General features: G+C 44.8%; 1 protein-coding gene across 1 annotated transcript in view; it reads left to right on the top strand.

The window, feature by feature from the left end:
* Positions 1-7,500: 7,500 nt before the first annotated feature.
* cdr2l (cerebellar degeneration-related protein 2-like) overlaps positions 7,501-19,658 on the top strand; it is a 45,548-nt gene continuing 33,390 nt past the window's right edge. The window contains exon 1 of the mRNA XM_048555424.2: positions 7,501-7,592. Coding sequence (XP_048411381.1) covers positions 7,511-7,592 — 82 coding nt within the window. The 5' untranslated portion in view covers positions 7,501-7,510. The remainder of the gene's footprint in view (positions 7,593-19,658) is intronic.

Genomic DNA, 19,658 nt, shown 5'->3' with positions numbered 1-19,658 from the left:
TAGCAGGGAGACCAGAATTGCATGCAGTATCCCAAAAGCAGCAATGTGACCTCCCAACTCATATACTCAATGCACTGATCAATAAAGGCAAGCATACCAAAAGCCTTCTTCACTGCCCTATTTACCTGCAACTCCACTTTCAAGTAACAATGAAACTGCACCCCAAGGTTTCTGTTCAGCAACAGTCTCCAGGACCTTTACTGTTTTCTTTATTCATTAATGTGATGAGGGCATCGCTGGCTAGGCAGCATTTATTGCCTATCCCTAATTGCCTAGAGGGCAGTTGAGAGTCAACCAAATTGCTGTGGGTCTGGAGTCACATATAGGCCAGACCAGGTAAGGATGACAATTTCCTTCAAAGAAGGACATTAATGAACCAGATGAGGCTTTCCAACAGTCAACAATGGATTCATAGACATCACTAGATTCTTAATTCCAAATATTTTATTGAATTCCAGTTCCACCATCTGACGTGACAGGATTTGAACCCAGGTCGCCAGAATGTTATCTGGGTCTCTGGATTAACAGTCCAGCGATAACACCACTAGGCCATCACCTCATACAATCTTACCATTAAGTGTATATGTCCTTTCCCTGATTTGCCTTTCCAAAATGCAATATCTCACATTTATCTAAATTAAACACCATCCTTGGCCCATTGGCCCATCCGATCAAGAGCTTGTTGTACTCTGAGGTAGCCTTCTTCACTGTCCACTACACCTCCAATTTTGGTGTCATCTACAAATTTACTAACCGTATGTCATACGTGCACAATCCATGATTTCTTTATAGATTAGAACGTAGAACAGTACAGCACAGTACAGGCCCTTCAGCCCACAATGTTGTGCCCAACTTTTAATCTAACCTAAGGTCTATGTAACCTCCACCTCCACCTTATACTATCATCCATATGCCTAGTTGATAGCTGCTTAAATGCCCCTAATGAGGCCACATCCACTACCCTCTCTGGCAATGCATTCCACGCCCCTACCACTGTCTGAGTAAAGAACCTACCTCTGACGTCTTCCCTATATCTACCTCCACTCACTTTAAAAACTATGTCCCCTCATAATTGCTACCTCCACCCGAGGAAAAAGTCTCTGACTGTCCACTCTATCTATACCTCTGATCATTTTGTACACCTCTATCAAGTCACCTCTCATCCTTCGTCATTCTAATGAGAATAAGCCCTAGCTCTCTCAACCTTTCCTCATAAGATCTTCCTTCCATTCCAGGCAATATCCTGGTAAATCTCCTTTGCACCCTTTCTAACACTTCCACATCTTTCCTGTAATGAGGCGACCAGAACTGGACACAATACTCCAGATGTGGCCAAACCAGGCTTTTGTATAGCTGGAGCATAACTTCACAGCTCTTCAACTCAATCCCTCTATTAATGAAAACTTAACACACCATATGCCTTCTTAACACTCTATCCACCTAGGTGGCCACTTTCAGGGAACTGTGGACATGAACCCCAAGATCCCTCTGCTCCTTCACACTGCCAAGAATCTTTCCATTAACCCTATATTCTGCTTTCAAATTTGTCCTAACAAAATGCATCACTTCCCACTTTTCAGGGTTAAACGCCATCTGCCACTTCTCAGCCCAGCTCTGCATCCTATCAATGTCCCTTTGTAACCTAGAACAGCCCTCTGCACAATCCACAACTCGACCCACCTTCGTATCATCCGCGAACTTACTGATCCACCCTTCCACTCCCACATCCAAATCATTTACCATAATCACAAATAGAAAAAGACCCAGAACAGATCCTTGTGCAACACCACTCGTCACTGAGCACCACGTTGAATATTTTCCGTCCACTACCACCCTTTGTCTTCTAATGGTCAGCCAATTCTGTATCCAATCTGCCACATTTCCCCCTATCCCATACCTCCTTACTTCTGCATGAGCCTACCATGGGGAACCTTATCAAATGCCTTACTTAAATCCGTGTATACCACATCCATTGCTTCACATTCATCCTCGTGTTTGGTTAACTCTTCAAAGAATTCAATAAGGTTTGTGAGGCATGATCTACCCCTCACAAATCCATGCTGACTATCACAATTCAAATCGTGCCTATCCATCCTATCTCTCAAAGCCCCTTCCAATAATTTGCCCACCACTGAAGTAAGACTAAATGACCTGTAATTTCTGGCATTATCCTTATTCCCTTTATTGAACAAGGGAATGATGTTTGCCACTCTCCAGTCTTCCGGTACTATACCCATGGACAGTGAGGACAAAAAGATCCCTGCCTGCTAGGGATAAACATTATCAATCACATGCAGCATGCACTCCTTAAACAATCTCCACATTTCTTTAGTGCTCTTCCGTGACAGCATCTGATCCCATTTTATGTCACTCAGTTCTTGCCTAACACTATTATAATTATCCTTCCCCCAGTTAGAAACCTTACCCTGCTGTATATACCTATCCTTTTGCATGACTATTGTAAAAGTAGCAGAGTTATGATCGCTACCGCCAATATGTTCTCCTACCAACAGGTCTAACACTTGGCCTGGTTCATTGCCAAGCATCAAATCCAAAGTGGCATCTCATTGTGTTGGTCTATCTACATACTGTGTCAGGAATCCTTCCCAAACCACTGGACAAAATCCGCTCCAGCTAAACTATTACAGCTAAAATATTTACGACCAATATTTGGAAAGTTGAAGTCACCCATGACTACAACCTTGTGACTTCTGCACCTTTCCAGTATGTGCCTTCCAATCCACTCCTCTACTTCTCTGCAACCATTAGGGGATCTGTAAAAAAAAACCCCAACAAAGTGGCTGCTCCTTTCTTGTTCCTGACATCAACCCAACTGACTCTGTAGACATATCATTCTCAAACTGCCTTTCAGTAGCTGCTATACTAGCCCTGACTAGCAATGCCACTCCCCCGCCTCTTTTACCACCCTCCCTATTTCTTTTAAAGCATCTAAATCCCAGAACTACCAACAACCATTCCTGTCCCTGAGTTACCCAAGTTTCTGTAATGGCCGCAACATTGTAGTTCCAAGTACTGACCCATGCTCTGAGTTCATCCGCCTTATTTCTGGTACTTCCAGCATTGAAGTATACACATCTCAAACCATCTCAGTGTCCGCAATTACGCTCCATCGACCACATTTCTTTATTAACAACCCCACTCCCCGTTGTGTCTGTTGGAAGGCTGAATACCTCATCCTCTGAATTAGAAATCTGGTTCCCAGCCCCTGCCAATCTCATTTAAACCATCCCATATAGCTCAAGCAAACCTCCCTTCCAGGATATGTGTGCCCTTCCAGTTCAGGTGCAACCCATCCTTCCTGTATATGTCCCACCTTCCCCAGAATGTGATCCAATTATCCACATAATGGAAGCCCTCCCTCCTACACCAGCCATGTAGCCATGTGTTTAGCTGCACTCTGTCCCTATTTCTTACCTCGTTATCATGTGGCACTGGTAGTAATCCAGAGATAACTACACTGTTTGTGCTGGACTTCAGCTTCCAACCTAACTTCCTGTACTCATTTTTCACATTCTTAGTCGTTTTTCTCCCAATGTCATTGGTACCGATGTGTACCATGACTGCTGGTTGCTCACCCTCCCCATTAAGGATCTTGAAGACACGATCCGAGACATCATGGACCCTGGCACCCGGGAGGCAACACACCATCCATTTGTCTCGTTCGTGTCCACAGAACCGCCTGTCTGTGCCTCTTACTATCGAATCCCCCACTACAATTGCTCTCCTATTCTCTCCCCCACCTCCCTTCTGTGTCACAGGGTCAGGCTCAGTGCCACAGGCCTGTCCGCTATGGCCTTCCCCTGGTAGGTCATCCCCCGCAACAGTTTACAAAATGGTATGCTTATTATTAAAAATTTATCTGTCTCATCCTTAAATGTACATAATAAGATAGCCTCAACAACCCTCTGGAGTGAAGACTTCCTCAGATTCACTACTCCCAGAGAAGAAATTCCTCCTTATCTGTCTCCTAACTGGGTTCAAACAGTGATTGCCCATTCTCAGTCCATACTGTCCTCTGAAGTTTGGGATGAACTTTCTGTAGAATCCTCACATTCCCAAGAACCACATGATTTCCCAATTATATTGTGAGAATAAGAAATTGTGCTAATGCTCCTTTGCAGTTCTCATCCTTAACTCACTAAGTGTCCTAAATATACCACGTGGGACTTCGCAAACTTGTTCTTTGTGAAATTGACCATCAGGTCAGCTGACTATATTTTCAAGAAGACAGTGTCCGGTTGGTCTGAGTGCATTTCTCATGTGTTTTAGGTGCACAACACAATTCAGTAAACCTACCACTAGCTGGTTCATCACCCATTGAAAGGATTCTGGAGCATTTCAGAGCCCAAATGGCATGATTTGACACTTGTACAACCCCTACAGAGTTACAAAGGCAGAGATTTCCTTTATGTGGGCAGGCAAGGGAACCAGCCACTACCACTCAATAAAATCTATCTTGGTAATGTAGGTTGCTTTACCAATCCATTGTTGCAATCTTCTGGCCAGAATTTAGGTGGAAGTTGGCTCTGGTCACTGCATTAACTTCGTGGTAGTCAATGCAGAACCATGTGGAGATCTCTTGCTTGGCACAGCCACAACCAGAGAACTCCAGCTCCTGCTGCTTGGCTCTGTTCGTCAATGTTCCAACATGTATGTAATCTCCTCCTGAACATGTGCCAACTTTACTGGTCTTAACCAATAAGGAAATAGTGCCGTTGGTGCAGTAAAACATCGCAAGGGACATCATGTGTGTTAGTCTGACAATGAGCCACATGAAGTGATATTAAAGTTAATGACCAAAAGCTAGGTCAAATTAGTAGGCATTAAGAAACATCAAAAGATTAAAAACAGAGGTAGAACTATTGAGATGAGAGATGTAGCGTGTTATTTCTCACAGTGTGCTGAATAAGAGAAGAACTCATGACATTATTGCTGTATCAGTGCATATCACCCGAAGGTGTCAAAGATGTCAAACTCCATCTTAACTGGTCACTGGACCTGAAACATTAACTCTGTTTTCTCCTTCACAGATGTTGCCAGATCGGCCGAGCTTTTCCAGCAACTTTGTTTTTGTTCCATCTTAACTGGGGCCACTTGAGGCATGGCATGCTGAGTGAAGCATGCTACTGCTTGTAACTGAATAACGTATTATTAATCCAAAATCTGAACTGTAATAATCAATTAATGAATCTTCAGTTCCACATTATTCATGTCAAGTTCTGATGTTATGGTAGCTCTCTGTGATTGGTACAAATACTCTAGTGGAGGCAAAAGCCACTCCTTGCTGGAAGATCACAAGAGGAGGAACATCCAGAGCTTAGTGCTCAAGCAGGCTGGACTGGAGGGATGAGGGGAAGGAGGATAGTTTACAAAAGCAGCTGATTGATCTTAATGGCAGAGAGGTCCATGAGCCCTCACTCCTGCTGAAGGTGAAGGTGGTAAGGGACTGGCACTGGGATTTCAGCGAAAAAGTGGAAATTCCTTTGTATTCAGTGAAAAGGATAGTTAAGCCAGTGTCCACCTTTATGTGAAATTCCATATCTTTTAGAGTGAAGGGAACAGAGATAATGGTGCAATGAATGTGAGAGAGAGAATATGCTGCTTGGCCTGCTGTGTTCATCCAGCCTCACATTTTATTATCTTGGAATCTCCAGCATCTGCAGTTCCCATTATCTCAGAGAGAATAAGGGTTTTATTTGGGAGACAGGCTATAAAAAGCAGAGTTGAGGATGAGACTGAGAAGATTGGGAGCTGTAAAAAGACTGTGGTCAAAGATCATTCAGCTGTCAGTTTGAAAGAGTTCTTTACAGGAGCAAAATAGGAAAGAAGTGGATTTGAGGTAATGGCCTCAGTGGCGATGTAAATGCAAGTTGGTCAGGGATGGCTGATCTGTGATTGATTGGATTGCATTGGCAAAATTAACAAATGATCACAGTCAAGATGGTGGCTGTTCAAGCAGGTATGTCCCTATGGAACCCTCAGAGACATTATCTGAAAATGTTAGTGTCCACATGCCCCAGCAACAATCAACTCCATCTCACCACCACCTATCTCTACACTTCCAATGAATTCTCAAGCAGCTAGGGACCATTAAGTTGGTTGAGCAGACATTTCTGCCACTTGCACATTAGGAATATTGGGGCTATTTCTTCATGAATGTGCCTCCATACCACCAGCTTCATTCCTCTCCCTGGAAAATTTTTGACTGTCACAATCTCAGGTTCACATTTGATGACACGAGGAGCTTCCAGCCACACTCCCCAATCATTATTAAGGTGTTATGACTGCCTGCTTCCAACACACTATCATCATGCAACTCCACCCTACCTCAACTCATCTGCAGCTGAATACAACACTTATACCTCTTACTAGAGACTTCACCGTTGGAGTATATTTAATGAGCCAAAGGGCCTTTTACTCTACTGTTGACCTCTTGGCTCCTGGCTGTTAATTGAATATTAATGTTATCGAATTAGACCTAGATTAAAATAGCAGTTGTTGGATCAGTAAGAATATTCTTGTAATGTGCAAAGATTGCATTCAGTCCAACCCTTCAGTTTTGGAATGGAAAACTGGTCATCTGTCAGAACATATCCTCCATTAGACTGAAGTTACCAAAACCTCCACTATCTCAGTTTTAACTCACATCAAGCCCCTAACCTTGTGCCCGCTCACCAACATTGGTTCCTGATCAAGCAATATCTAGATTTTGAAAATTCTCATACTTGTTTTCTAATTCCCTCCTTGGTCTGGCTCCCTCCCTATTTCTGTGACCTCCACCATCCGGTCCACCCTTCCAATTCTAGTCCCTCGTGCATCCCTGATTTCAACCTGTTCACTAATGGCGGTGGTGCATTCAGTCACCAATGACCTAAACTCTGGAAATACGGTGGGAAATCTCTGAACCTTGCTTTCCAAGTTTAAGAAACTCCTGAAAATCAATCAGCATTTGACTCCTTGGCTCCGTGTTTTGTTTTACAATGCTGTTTTGGGAGCCATTCTATCACCTTAAAGGCGCTATATAAATATACATCGTTGTTGCATGATGATGTAGAAGGCGGTAAGGTTACTTTCTCTTCACTGGGCAAACTGAAGGCCTTTGCAATGTTGGAAATGTTCTTCCTCTGTCGGTGGAGAGGATGAAGGATTACTGGAGCTGCAAGTTGCAGTTGACTTTGCTAGATGGCAGTGGGGAGTTGGGAAGAGGAGGGCTGGAGGTTCTGGTAACTTCTTGCTTTCGAGTTGCAAGGAGGGATTTTTTTTCTCTCTGTGCGTGGGGGCTGTGGAGGATGGCGATGAGTCAGTGAGATCCAGGCTTTGAGCCGCTGCCACGTCGGAGAGACTGAGCGCTGTAGACCGCACAGCGCCAAGTGTATCTGTAAGGAACAGAGACCGTCCCAGTCCCTGTCTCTGCAGAGAGACAACGGGAGCTGGGACCAGCATCTCCAGGCAGGACCACAGCAACTAGAGCCAGGCACGCCGCTTCCCCATGATCAGCAATACCAACAGCATGGATGACTTCGAGACTGAGGAAGACGAGCCCTGGTATGATCAGCAGGACTTGGAACAAGGTGAGCAAAGCGAGGGGAATGGGAGACAGGGTCGGAATGGTAAAGGTAGGGACCGGAGCACACCTTTGAAACACAGGGCACCAGAACAGAAACGTGAAAATCTAGTGTAGAGATAGGGGTGAGTCAGGAGGCCAGCTAAAGATGGATGAAAGGGGAATAAGAGAAAGGGACAAAGAGATTAAGGTGGCGAGAGAGAGAGAGAGAATTTCAAATTGCAATCAGTTTCACCTTTAATTGCAAAAATAAAAATTTTAACTGCTCAAAGGGCCAGAAGCTGCACTATATGTTGAGGTGTTTGTTCCTGGAGCTGAATAGAATTGCTGTGTTGTGATATAGTATGATGTAAAGGAATTAAAGCCGCCGGCAGTGAGTGTAAGATGGAGGACTGCTGGAGAGAGAGAGAGAGAGAGATGGAGGAATGAGAAATATGTGTCTCGAGAGATAGAGGGGAGGGATGGTGTACTGGAGTATACAGGGAGAGCCAGTGAGCAGAGAAAACTGATGAGGTGTGTAAACAGGACATGGGAGTGACTCAAGAAAATGCGACATGCTAGGGGAGGAGATTGATTGTAAATATTAAAGGAGAGACTGCTGAAGAGAGATGCAAAGGCGGAGGTTATGGAGGACAGACAAAAATAACACACCAGGTAGTTGATCAAAGAGCAAAAGAGTGAGTTTCTGCCACATTTTGTTATCATGAGTGCACAATCCAACGTTTGCGCAGATATCATGATCATGTAACGTGCATATTTGGTTGCTTTTTACCTGGCGTGTGCTGGGGACAAAATCTAGGCAACTCCACCCCTCTATCCTGTGTCACCTGATCACTAGGAGCTGAGACCTGACATCTTGCAGGTGATGAGCTGCAAGTTTGGAATAGTACGTTACAAGTTGAGGCAGTGTTTTATTTACGTTGAGTGAATGCAGTTTCTGGGCTATTGGATGAATATTTCAATGTGATCAATTTAAAATCTCAGAATTATTTTCCTTTGCCTTGCTATGAAGGAGATTTGTTCACTGAGTGTGCTGTCATTTGGGAGGGCTGTGTTCTGCTTGGCAGCATGCCTGTGACAAGCTGGACTATACGCTGGTGATTTGGGTGAGCAGGGATTCCTCTTGGTTGGGGCTGGAAATTTCACAACCTGGCAGGTTTAAAACAAAATTCTCATGTTTAAGGACGCTTCTTGTTCCGTACATGGAACAAATGAGATCTGGATGCCCCGCAGCACTTACCCAGTATTAGGTTTAATCATACAACAGCAAGCACTTTAAGTAGATCAAGCATACTTGACCTTCACAATATATTTATTCATGTCAGGGTGAACTTACTTATGCAGAGCACAGCAGCTTTATTTACAATTCAGTAGCCTCTTTAAATACAATGAGCTTTTTTGAGAGTCATGGCATGTCTGTAGGAAGGGAAGACGTGGATTAAATGTTCATGTTGTGCTCTTTTTAAATTCTGATTCAATATTTAGTTCCTCCAAACTTAGAATATGTCTGGCCAGAATGCTTTAAGGTACTTCTGGGGAAAAAAAGGAGTAAGGTAATGGTGGGGACAGGTCTGACGTTGTATAACACTGGGTACAGCACTGGTGGGGACAGGTCTGACACTGTATAACACTGGGGTACAGCATTGATTGTGAAAGCAATTTGAGGGGATCAATTAAGAGCGGATGTATCCCATACTGATTTCCCAGTTTTTGTACAAACATAAAGCATCCTGCCAATCTGTACACGTTGATATATTCATTCTGCATGTGCAGTACCCTCATTCTTTTTCTAATTTACTTGTGGAACGTGATTATCGCTGGCTGGCCATATTTATTCCCCATCCCTAGTTGCCACTTGAGAAGGCGGGCATGAGCTGCCTTCTTGAATCGCTGCGGTCCATGTGCTGTAGGTTGACCCACAATGCCCTTAGGGAGGGAATTCCAGGATTTTGACCCAGCAACAATGAAGGAACATCGACCTATTTCCAAGTCAGGATTGACCATTTAAATTAGTGTCACAATTTGTTTTTCTGAGGCAGCGGGAAGTATAGATGGAGTCAGCAGATGGAAGGTTGCTTTACGATGGACTGGGCTGTGTTTAAGAATCTGTAGTTTCTTGTGGTCTATGGAGAGCAGTTGTCATTACCAAGCTGTGATGCGTCCAGATAGGTGCACCTCTGAAAATTGGTAACAATCCTTGTGGACATGCTGAATTTCCTTAGCCTCCTGAAGAAATAGAGACATTGTTGTGCTTTCTTGACCATTGCATCAAAGTGTGTGCACTAGGACAGATTGGTGATCATCACTCCCAGGACCTTGACGTTCCCAACCATCTCTATGTCAGCACCATTGATGCAGACAGGGACATGCCCCCCACTCCATTTCCTGACGTCAGTGACCAGCTTCATTTAGCTGATGTTGATGGAGAGATTGAGTGCTTAACAGCATGCTGCAAAGATACTAATCTTTTTTTTTCTGTATTCGTCTCATCGTTGTTTGAGACCTGACCTACAATGTGGTGTCATCAGCAAATGTGTGTCTGGAGTCGGGGGAAAATTTGGCCACACGATCCTGAGTGTATAAGGAGATACAGGAAGGGGCTGAGTACACAGCCTTGTGAGGCACTGGTGTTAAGGATTATGGTGGAGGAGGCATTGTCACCTATTCTTACTGATTGCAGCCTGTGGGTCAGTCCAGCCACAAACGAGGGAAGCTGAGTCCTAGGTCTTGGAGTGCAGAGATGAGTTTGGTTGGAATTACTGTGTAAAGTTGGAACTGCATAAGTATAAGCCTGATGTACGTATCCTTGTTATCCACATGTTCCAGGAAAGAATGTTGGGTCAGGATTATGACTTCAGCTGTTGACCTGTTGTGCCAGTGGGTGAATTATAGCAGATCAAGGTGGTTTGGTGGGCTGGAGTTGATGTGAGCCATGACTAACCTCTCAAAACACTTCAGTAGTTATTAAGGCATGATTTTCCTTTGGCACTGTGATGATGGTGGTCTTCTTGAAGCAGGTGAGGACTTCAGATCGGAGTAAGGAGAGGCCACAGATATCTGTGAATACCCCCACCAACTGGTCTGTACAAGATCTGAGTGCACAGCCAGGGACTCCATCCAGGCCAGTCGCTTTCTGTGGGTTCACTCTCAAGAAGGCCTAGCTAACATCTGCGGCATTGACTGAGTGTGTTGGGATAGGTGGCATTGTTTCACTGACCTTCTGTTCAAAGTGAGCTTAGGGTTCATTGAGCTTGTTGGTTAGGAATGTACTGTTGCCCACGATTCTGTTTGACTTCACCTTGTAGCCCATTATGTCATATAAGCCTTTCCACAAATCATGTAGTTGATCTAGGTCTCTGGTTTAGTTTGTCATTGCCTCTTAGCGTCTCTGATGGTCTTACAAAGGTCATACCTGGATTTCCTGAATGGGTCAGGGTTGTCTGACTTAAAAGCCTCAGACCTGGACTTGAGCAGGGAGTGGATCTCCCATGGTTCCTGGTTGGGGAACATTTAGATTAACTTGTTTGGCACGCAGTCATTCACACACTTACTATTGAAGTCGGTGACAGTAATGGCATACTCATTTAGGTTGGCCGTTGAGTTCTTGAATATCCACCAACTTGTAAGTAGTCCCTTAGAAGCCCTTCTGTTGCCTCAGACCAGCACTGCACCACCTTCTGTACTGGGCCATCACACTTCAGTTTCTGCTTATAAATGGGAGGGGGGGACACAGCGTTGTGATCTGATTTTTCCAAAATGTGGATGGGGCCTGGAGCTATAGGCATCTTTGGTTCTATAGCAGTGGTCAAGGATGCTCGGAGCTCTGGTGGAATAGGAGATGATATTTTGGTCGCACAGTCTGGAGGTTGGCTAAATTGAAGTCACCAGCTACAATGGGCAAGGTCTCGGGTGTTCTGTTTCAAGACTGTGTTTGCGGCATCATAAGTTTCATCAACTGCGTGCTTCACTTCCATGCGGGGTGGGATGAAGGTCGCTGACAGGACAGCAGAGGTGAACTCATGTGGTAGGTCAAAGGGTATAGGGTCTTTTAAGTTCATTAGCTGCTGTTTTAGTGTGTTGGTGGGTTTGTGGGCTACCCTGATGCCAAGGGGTCCGAGTAGTCTGGCAGTCATCTCGGAAATGTCTTTGATGTAGGGGAGAGTGGTTATGGTTTCTGAGCCGATACAGACAACAAATAAAACGAACGTCATCTACAAAATACCTTGCAAGAACTGTGACAAACACTACATTGGACAAACAGGCAGAAAGCTAGCCGCCAGGATACATGAACATCAACTAGCCACAAAACGATGTGACCCACTATCACTCGTATCCTTACATACAGATGAGGAAGGACGCCACTTTGATTGGGACAACACATCCATCCTAGGACAAGCCAAACAGAGACACACACGAGAAATCCTAGAAGCATGGCATTCCAACCGGAACTCCATCAACAAACACATTGATTTGGAGCCAATCTACCACCCCCTGAGAAAAAGAACAGGAAATGACATCACCAATGCAGGAAATGACATCACCAACCCAAGGAAACCTAACCAGATAAATAGAAAGCGGGACATAACACCAGCGCTTCATCGGAGGCTCACTGATGATGTTATCTAGAATGGTGACAAAACGTCTGAAAACTAACCTTCCAGCTCAGAGAGCAAATTCACATCCAGAACCTCAACCTGAGCTACAAATCTTCTCAACTCGCTAACTGAGCAGCTGCTGCTTAATAGGCACCGTTATTGACACCTTCCATCGTTTTATGAATGATCAAGAACAGAGCAAGGAGCCAAGTTGGATTTATCCTGCTTTTTGTGTACGGGACATACCTGGGCTATTTTCCACATTGTTGGGTAGATGCCAGTGTTGTAAATGTACTGGAAGAACGTGGCCGGCCGGGGGTGGGGGGCGGTGGGTGGAAGTCTGGAACACAGGTCTTCAGTCCTATTGCTGGAACGTTGTCAGTTTTGCCATTTAAATTTGATCGACACACTGCTGTAAGTAATGTGATCATGAAGATTTCCAGTTGTTCTAAAACCCTAACTGGTTCACTACTAGGTGAGAAGCAGCTGCCCATGGTCAATCTGGTGTATATATGGCTTCAGGCCAGCTGCCACTCTCTTGACTCTTTCAATGCCTTACCCTGATTGTGAAAGGCCACCTCTAATTAGAAATAAAGAAGTCTTCTATTGTCTTTTTCAGACCAACCTGTAATGGTCTTATCACCGATGCCCATGTTGTGAATTTTCGAATTGGAAAAGATTAGAATCCCCGCAGTGTGAAAACGGGCCCTTCGGCCCAACAAGTCCATACCAACTCTCAGAGCATCACACCCAGACCCTTCCCCCTATAACCCACCCAATGTACACATCCCTCAACACTATGGGCAATTTCCCATGGACAACCCACCTAGCCTGCACATTTTTTGGACTGTGGGAGGACACCCACGCAGACACGGGGAGAACATGCAAATTCCACACAGATGCCCACGGGTGGAATTGAACCCAGGTCTCTGGCGCCGTGAAGCAGCAATGCTAACCATTGAGCCACTATGCCTATTGTTACAGCTCTCTTTGCCCCCTGAACCAACAGTGACTGTGTCAATGTGCTTGTCTAGCAAGGAAGACATTCCAGCCACCTCCACAGACCTGCAGACAGACTCCACTGGATTGAGAGCAGGAACCCTAATTGTGTCTATCTGTTTATTACTTACTTCTCTGCTTTTGCAAGATTAGAATCACCATTGTACACCTGACTGATGTAAGTTACCTCAGCAGACAGAAATCCAGGCTAAGTCTAGGCACTGCCTTGATACCTGAGATTTCATTCCATTCTGCAACCACACGATAATTATAGCTGAGCGAGGCCATTCAACCCCTTGGAATCTTAACCACTCACTGAGTGCCCCGGTTTCAACATTGACTTGTTTCTCCTATGATTCCAAGGTGTTTGTTCTCACTCCTCTTTCTAAAAGTTCATTTCAGTCTTTGTGAGGATAAATTCCCTGATAACAGCCCTTCACCTACCTTCTAACAATGTGAACGTGTTCTTCTACTTGCACAATTTGGATTAATACCTTGGATTCACTTTGCCTATACAATTGACTGGGGCTCGAGGCTCGGTCTAACCAGAACCATCCCCTTCGATCATAGTTTCCTGTGGCTTGTTCTCTCCGTATAGTGCCACGTGCGATGGGGCACTGACTGTTGTGCTGCATCAGTTGGCAATTTTGAATATTCGTGTCTTTCAACTTCAACCTCATTCATTCAACCCCTTTTGAGGAGACTGTGTTCTACATTTTCTGTTCCTATGACCTGTGTTTTCCAATTGTCCAGTTTAAATTCCATCCATTATTGTTCTTCTCAATTCTTGACTTACTCCAACTTACTCTGCAATTTCTGAACTACTTCCCACATTTCCCCTGCTCATTCCACTTTTTGGTATCACCTCTGTTTTAGCCAGTTTACCTTAGCCTTTTAAATTGAAGTCTTTCAATTGAGTTGGAAACCGTTTAAATCCCATCACTGAGTCTGTTCAGTACCCTCATCTATCCCACACTCCAGTGCATCCTCTTTAATAGATTCTCAATTCCTGCCTTTTCAGATTCTTGTACGTCCCGAGGCTCACATTGGATGTCTCGCAGCTTTCCTGTAAATAACCTTTCATACGTGTGGCTCAGCGTTTTATCTGAAACCGTTTGGAAACGTAGAATTTAGAACCGTCTGTTAATATGGTTTTCAGAGTGCCTCGCAGTCTAATTAGGTTACCAGCTACTTAACAATTTTGAGGATGTCTGTCAGCCTCTATCTCCTCCCAGTTCTAAAATCTGCGATGATAACTGTTCACTGAATCGATTGTACAAATAACCCTTAAGATCGTGTTGATAATTGATTCTGTTGACCTTTGAGTGACAGAGGAAGATCATTGTTCTGTGGTAGCTCTGTTTTGTCCAATATAAATGCAACATCGGCCTATTTGACGATTTTTAAAAGGTAATTGTTGGGATGGTGACACCACTGATAAGGTGGGTGTTTGTTGGCCCGCGCTTCTTGCCTTGGGATAGTGATGGTGAACCTCAATCTTGAAGCGTAGCTATTTGTTCCAATGGAATGGATCGATAAAAGACAACCATCCTGATGTGGAACGAGGGCTGGACAGGTCTGACTTGGGGGATGGTGTTGTTATAGGGTCAGACTGGGAGCAGGATGGTTTTAGGGTCATTGGGGTGGTGCTATGTAAAGATCAGGCAGCGGGTGTACAGGTCAGATTGAGAGAATATTATAGATTAAATGGGAGAGAACGTATAGATCAGTGTGGGGAAGTGTTGATCAGATGGGGGAAATAGAACATAGAACATAGAACATAGAACAGTACAGCACAGAACAGGCCCTTCAGCCCACAATGTTGTGCCGACCATTGATCCTCATGTATGCACCCTCAAATTTCTGTGACCATATACATGTCCAGCAGTCTCTTAAATGACCCCAATGACCTTGCTTCCACAACTGCTGCTGGCAACGCATTCCATGCTCTCACAACTCTCTCTATACTTTCCACCAACCAGCTTAAAACTATGACCCCTCGTGCTAGCCATTTCTGCCCTGGGAAATAGTCTCTGGCTGTCAACTCTATCTATGCCTCTCATTATCTTGTATACCTCAATTAGGTCCCCTCTCCTCCTCCTTTTCTCCAATGAAAAGAGACCGAGCTCAGTCAACCTCTCTTCATAAGATAAGCCCTCCAGTCCAGGCAGCATCCTGGTAAACCTCCTCTGAACCCTCTCCAAAGCATCCACATCTTTCCTATAATAGGGCGCCCAGAACTGGACACAGTATTCCAAGTGCGGTCTAACCAAAGTTTTATCCAGCTTTGATTTCGTTAAGAATCTTCATGAATTGAATGTGGGTTTTTGGGTAATCTAATAGCTACGTGCTCATTATAATTGAGGCTCCAGCCCTTTGTTTGGGATTTTTAAAATTCAATCAGCTTCTCAAACTGCCAGGATGGGATTTACCTTCTGTTCTGTGGATTACTGATGTAGCAACATAACTACGAGATTAGTGCAATAACATTTGACGATTGGACATGTCAGTTATCTCTACACTATGGAAAGTTAAGAGCAGAGTTGTTGCTTGGGAAGTTATTAGGAGTGTGCTCCCAACAAGTGAAGGTTTGCTTTGTTACATGTAATGTCCCAGCTAATTGTCCATGTTACCCCGACTTTGGACCCAGGAGTTTGTAGCAAGTAAAAATATCTTCCAGCCCTTTGTTACAACCAAACAACAGGTAGAGACAATCCAGATCAATTATTCTTATTGCTCCCCACCGTCCTCCTGGTCGGTCTGTCTGTCTGTCTGTCTGTCTGTTAATTTCTGGTTAATCGCACTGTTACGTTTGTTAGTGTCTTTGTTTAAGATTAAGAAGAAACAGGCAATGACTATTTATTATCTGAGCACTTACATGTCAGTGGGGCTTTCGTGGTGCCGATAATGTCCAGGCTTCTGGGCTGGAAGGTATGGGTTTAAGTCCCAGCTGCTGCAGACATATGTCATAACATGTCTGGATAGATTAATTAAAAAGGTCTGTACTTGGAGGGAGCTCCTCTAATGCTGGAGAATAGAAAGAGCGGGAGGACAGTAGTCGCTAAGCTCTATCCACAAAGAAAGGGGTCTGTTTTCTGTCTCACGGCCTAGTTTGGATCCAGAATGACCACACTGTTCCTGCTCAGCCTGCATACCTATTGGGTGGTTTCGGTCGCCCCGCGTTTGCCTTTTGTGCTACCGGCATCATGTCCTGGATGTCAGCCATCAGGTCTATCTCCCCCTCACCGTTGCCGCGGCTGTTGGGTTGGAAATTTTCAATTTCCTTTAGGACTTTGAGTTCACGCAGTCCCGCAACTGTCTCTGTGTTGCTCTCTCCTTTATATTGAAAGGAGGCACGAATGACTACATCGCTTGACATGTCTAGTGCTTCGCGTTTGCGGATTATCGCGGATGGTATTTGCACTTCGAGTTTTGGGACGCCGAGACCACCGTTCCTGTAGCTCGAATATAGTATTCCGTCTGCGGTATGAGGTGGTAGGTGTAGGAATTCTTTCGTGGCGTTACGGATGATTTGGTCCAGCTTTACAAGAGTAGTTTGTGAGTGTGCTCCTGAGATGCTGCTTGGCCTGCTGTGTTCATCCAGCCTCACATTTTATTATCTTGGAATCTCCAGCATCTGCAGTTCCCATTATCTCTGTTCCTGCTTTATTGTGGGTGTGGAGTATGGCCACAAAATAATAAGTAGGAGGAGGTGGGGGAGTAGGCCAGCTGGCTCCTTGAACCATTGCTGACTTGATTGTGGCATTAATTCCACTCCCATTCCCGTGCCTCCACCCCCACGCCCCAGAGATTAAAAGTCCATTTACATTGGTCTTCACTTTATTCAATGACCCAACTTCATCTGCGGTCTGGGGAAGAGAATTCCAAAGACAAATGGTTCTCGAAGAGGAGAACTCTGTCCTTTTGCCAGCCTTCCATCCATCAGACATTGTCTGTGTGCCACTCTGGTTGTCTCTGTTCAGCATTGTTGTGTGGTGTTGCTGAGAGACCCCACACTGGTATGGCCCTCTCTGCCACACTTGCTGTTAGAGTGAGCAGATTGAGAGGAGTAGGACGCACTGCTTTCCGTTTCCTCTGTCATCTTCTCAGCCAGCTGAGCACCTTTTTTGTTTCTGCTTGCCTTTTCCACGTTGCTCCAAACAGTCGGGCTACAGCAACTGTCTTCAGTTGGCAGGGCCAATATGTTTTCCCACTGCAGGTGGGAGGTACTGATACCTGGGAGGCCAAGCCCCACCGCCCAGCTCACCAGACAGAAGGGCTTTGAATTTATGGCTGTCCTCCGTCCAGTGAGAATGGCTGAGCCAGGAGTGGCTGATGCTGGGATTAGCACACCCACTAACATCTGAATCAATCACCGTGTCCTGCCAAGAGATGCCAAAAGTCTGAAACAGTGAAGGAGGAAACTGTCCCTGCCCAGCACAGGTTGTTCAGGCCTCTCCACTGGAGAAGAGAGCATTGAGGGGACACACACACACACTTGGTAGATTCACAGATTGATGTTCTCAGTCAGGTCACTATGGTCCCACATGCCTTTATTCACCTTGGAGTTTCTGTGGTATGTGTTGTCATTTCAGCATTGAGTGGTAGCTTGCTAGTGATTGTACGACCTAGATTTCTGCATAACGTTGTCATCTATCAGCACTGATGTCTCGGACAATGATTCCCAACTTCCTGATCCTGAGAATCAAACCACACTCTTAACAGGCATGGGGAAGTATATCTTTGTGCTGCTTAAGGTGTTTCTTTGTGGAATGAAATTATGGAATCATTAAAGTTGAACAGCTCACAGATGAAGACTTGTGCCCCTGTATTGAGATCCAGGCAAGAAAGCCTGAACAACTTTGTCCATTCTGGTTTGTAGCAGACATCCTGTTGATGATCTGAAGATGTAGGACAGCAGCAAAGGAGAGAATACACTAAGGAGTGCCGATGCCAGCACATAACCTTGCTTGACCTCACTCGGAGAGTTCTGATGTTGACTGTCACTGCTACCTATTGTCTTGGAGAGAGGGATTCACATTGACCAGCTCATTTTCCCCAGCAGCGTAAACAGACTGAGCTTGCTCACAAGGTTGCACGCCTTGGAGAGAACAACCAAGGCGACGTATCGTGGTCACTTTTGTTCAGCGTGTTTTCTCTTGCAGCTGCCGGACTGAGGTTTTCCAGTTCTGGATCCACACTCTGATTCAGAACGGAGACATTCAGAAAGAATCTGCCAACTGATAAGGACAACACAGGAAAGCACTTGTCCCACTGTTCCCGTTGGGGAGATATTTCAGTATTTAGTGCAATTACTTTTTTTTCGTGTGCAGGGTCCTGTTCCTGTACACAGTCTTGTGTGTCACACAGATCCTGTGGCAGCGCCCTGTCCCTCCAGCAGAGACTGGACGGTCAGTTTCCTGTGCCTGCTGAATACAGCTTTCTCCTCTGTGAGTTTGGTATCCAGCTCTACCTGTGGCAGCTAGTCTTTCCATGGTGCCTAGCGCTTCCTGGGATACTATGTTCTTCATGGATACAACTTGAGGTAGTGTTCGATATATTTCTGTAGCTGTTGACCACCAAAGCTTTGTTTTCAATTAAACCAATTCATTTTACTTGCTGTTTCTTTCTTTGATCTGTCCCTAGAATTCCCTGTGTGTAAGGATAACTTTATATTTGGAAATGAGGTCACATTGCCTCTCAGTCTGTTGGGTTTTACTTTGAGCAGTATGGTAAGATAAACGCTGCAGACAAAGAATCAGAACCACAGCCCATCTCAACTGAGCCACGCATTTTCACATCTGATCCTGTTACACTTTACCAATTTGCTCATGGCTCAGGTAGTAATCTGGAGATAATTATAAAGGGAATACAGTTCTCACTGACATACCCATTTATACAGAACCTTCTTTCCTGATTCTCTGTTTTATTGGTTCCCATGTGGACTATGCCAACTCAATCCTTTACCTCCCACTCCAAGCCCCTCTCCAGCCCTGAGGGGATGCCGTTAGCCCGTACACTGGCTGATACTGTTATATATTTTTTTGACTGAGTGGGCTCTTGCACAAAGTAGCTGAGGTCAGTTTGTTCATCCGCCTTACAGTGCCTTCCCTTGTCATTGGCTATAAGTACATCAATCCTGTTGGATAATTGGCAGGGCTAAAGGCTCCTTTACCTACTGGATCCTCATAGAGTACTTATCATAAAGGGCGTGACCATGGCTCAAACAACATGTCCTGGCAGCTATCCCCCTCCCTGATGTATCATTGTGCCCAAAGCTGGATTCCAGAGTTCCTCAGGCTGTGGATGCGATTGCCAAAGATCACTGAAGGTGTCCAGCAGCTCCCACATATGACAGCTGCAGCACATAGTTGCCCTGCCATCTTGATTGCGTTTTTGTTAACTAATTGATGTTTCATGTTTAGAGATATATATAATGATCATTTGTGGTTTTATATCAAATATGTTAACTATCCAGT

This window comes from Stegostoma tigrinum, unplaced genomic scaffold (genome assembly GCF_030684315.1).
Source record: "Stegostoma tigrinum isolate sSteTig4 unplaced genomic scaffold, sSteTig4.hap1 scaffold_378, whole genome shotgun sequence".
NCBI classification, from domain to species: Eukaryota; Metazoa; Chordata; class Chondrichthyes; order Orectolobiformes; family Stegostomatidae; genus Stegostoma; species Stegostoma tigrinum.
Note: the sequence above shows the minus strand (reverse complement) of the source record. Positions and strands in the feature narration are given on the sequence as shown.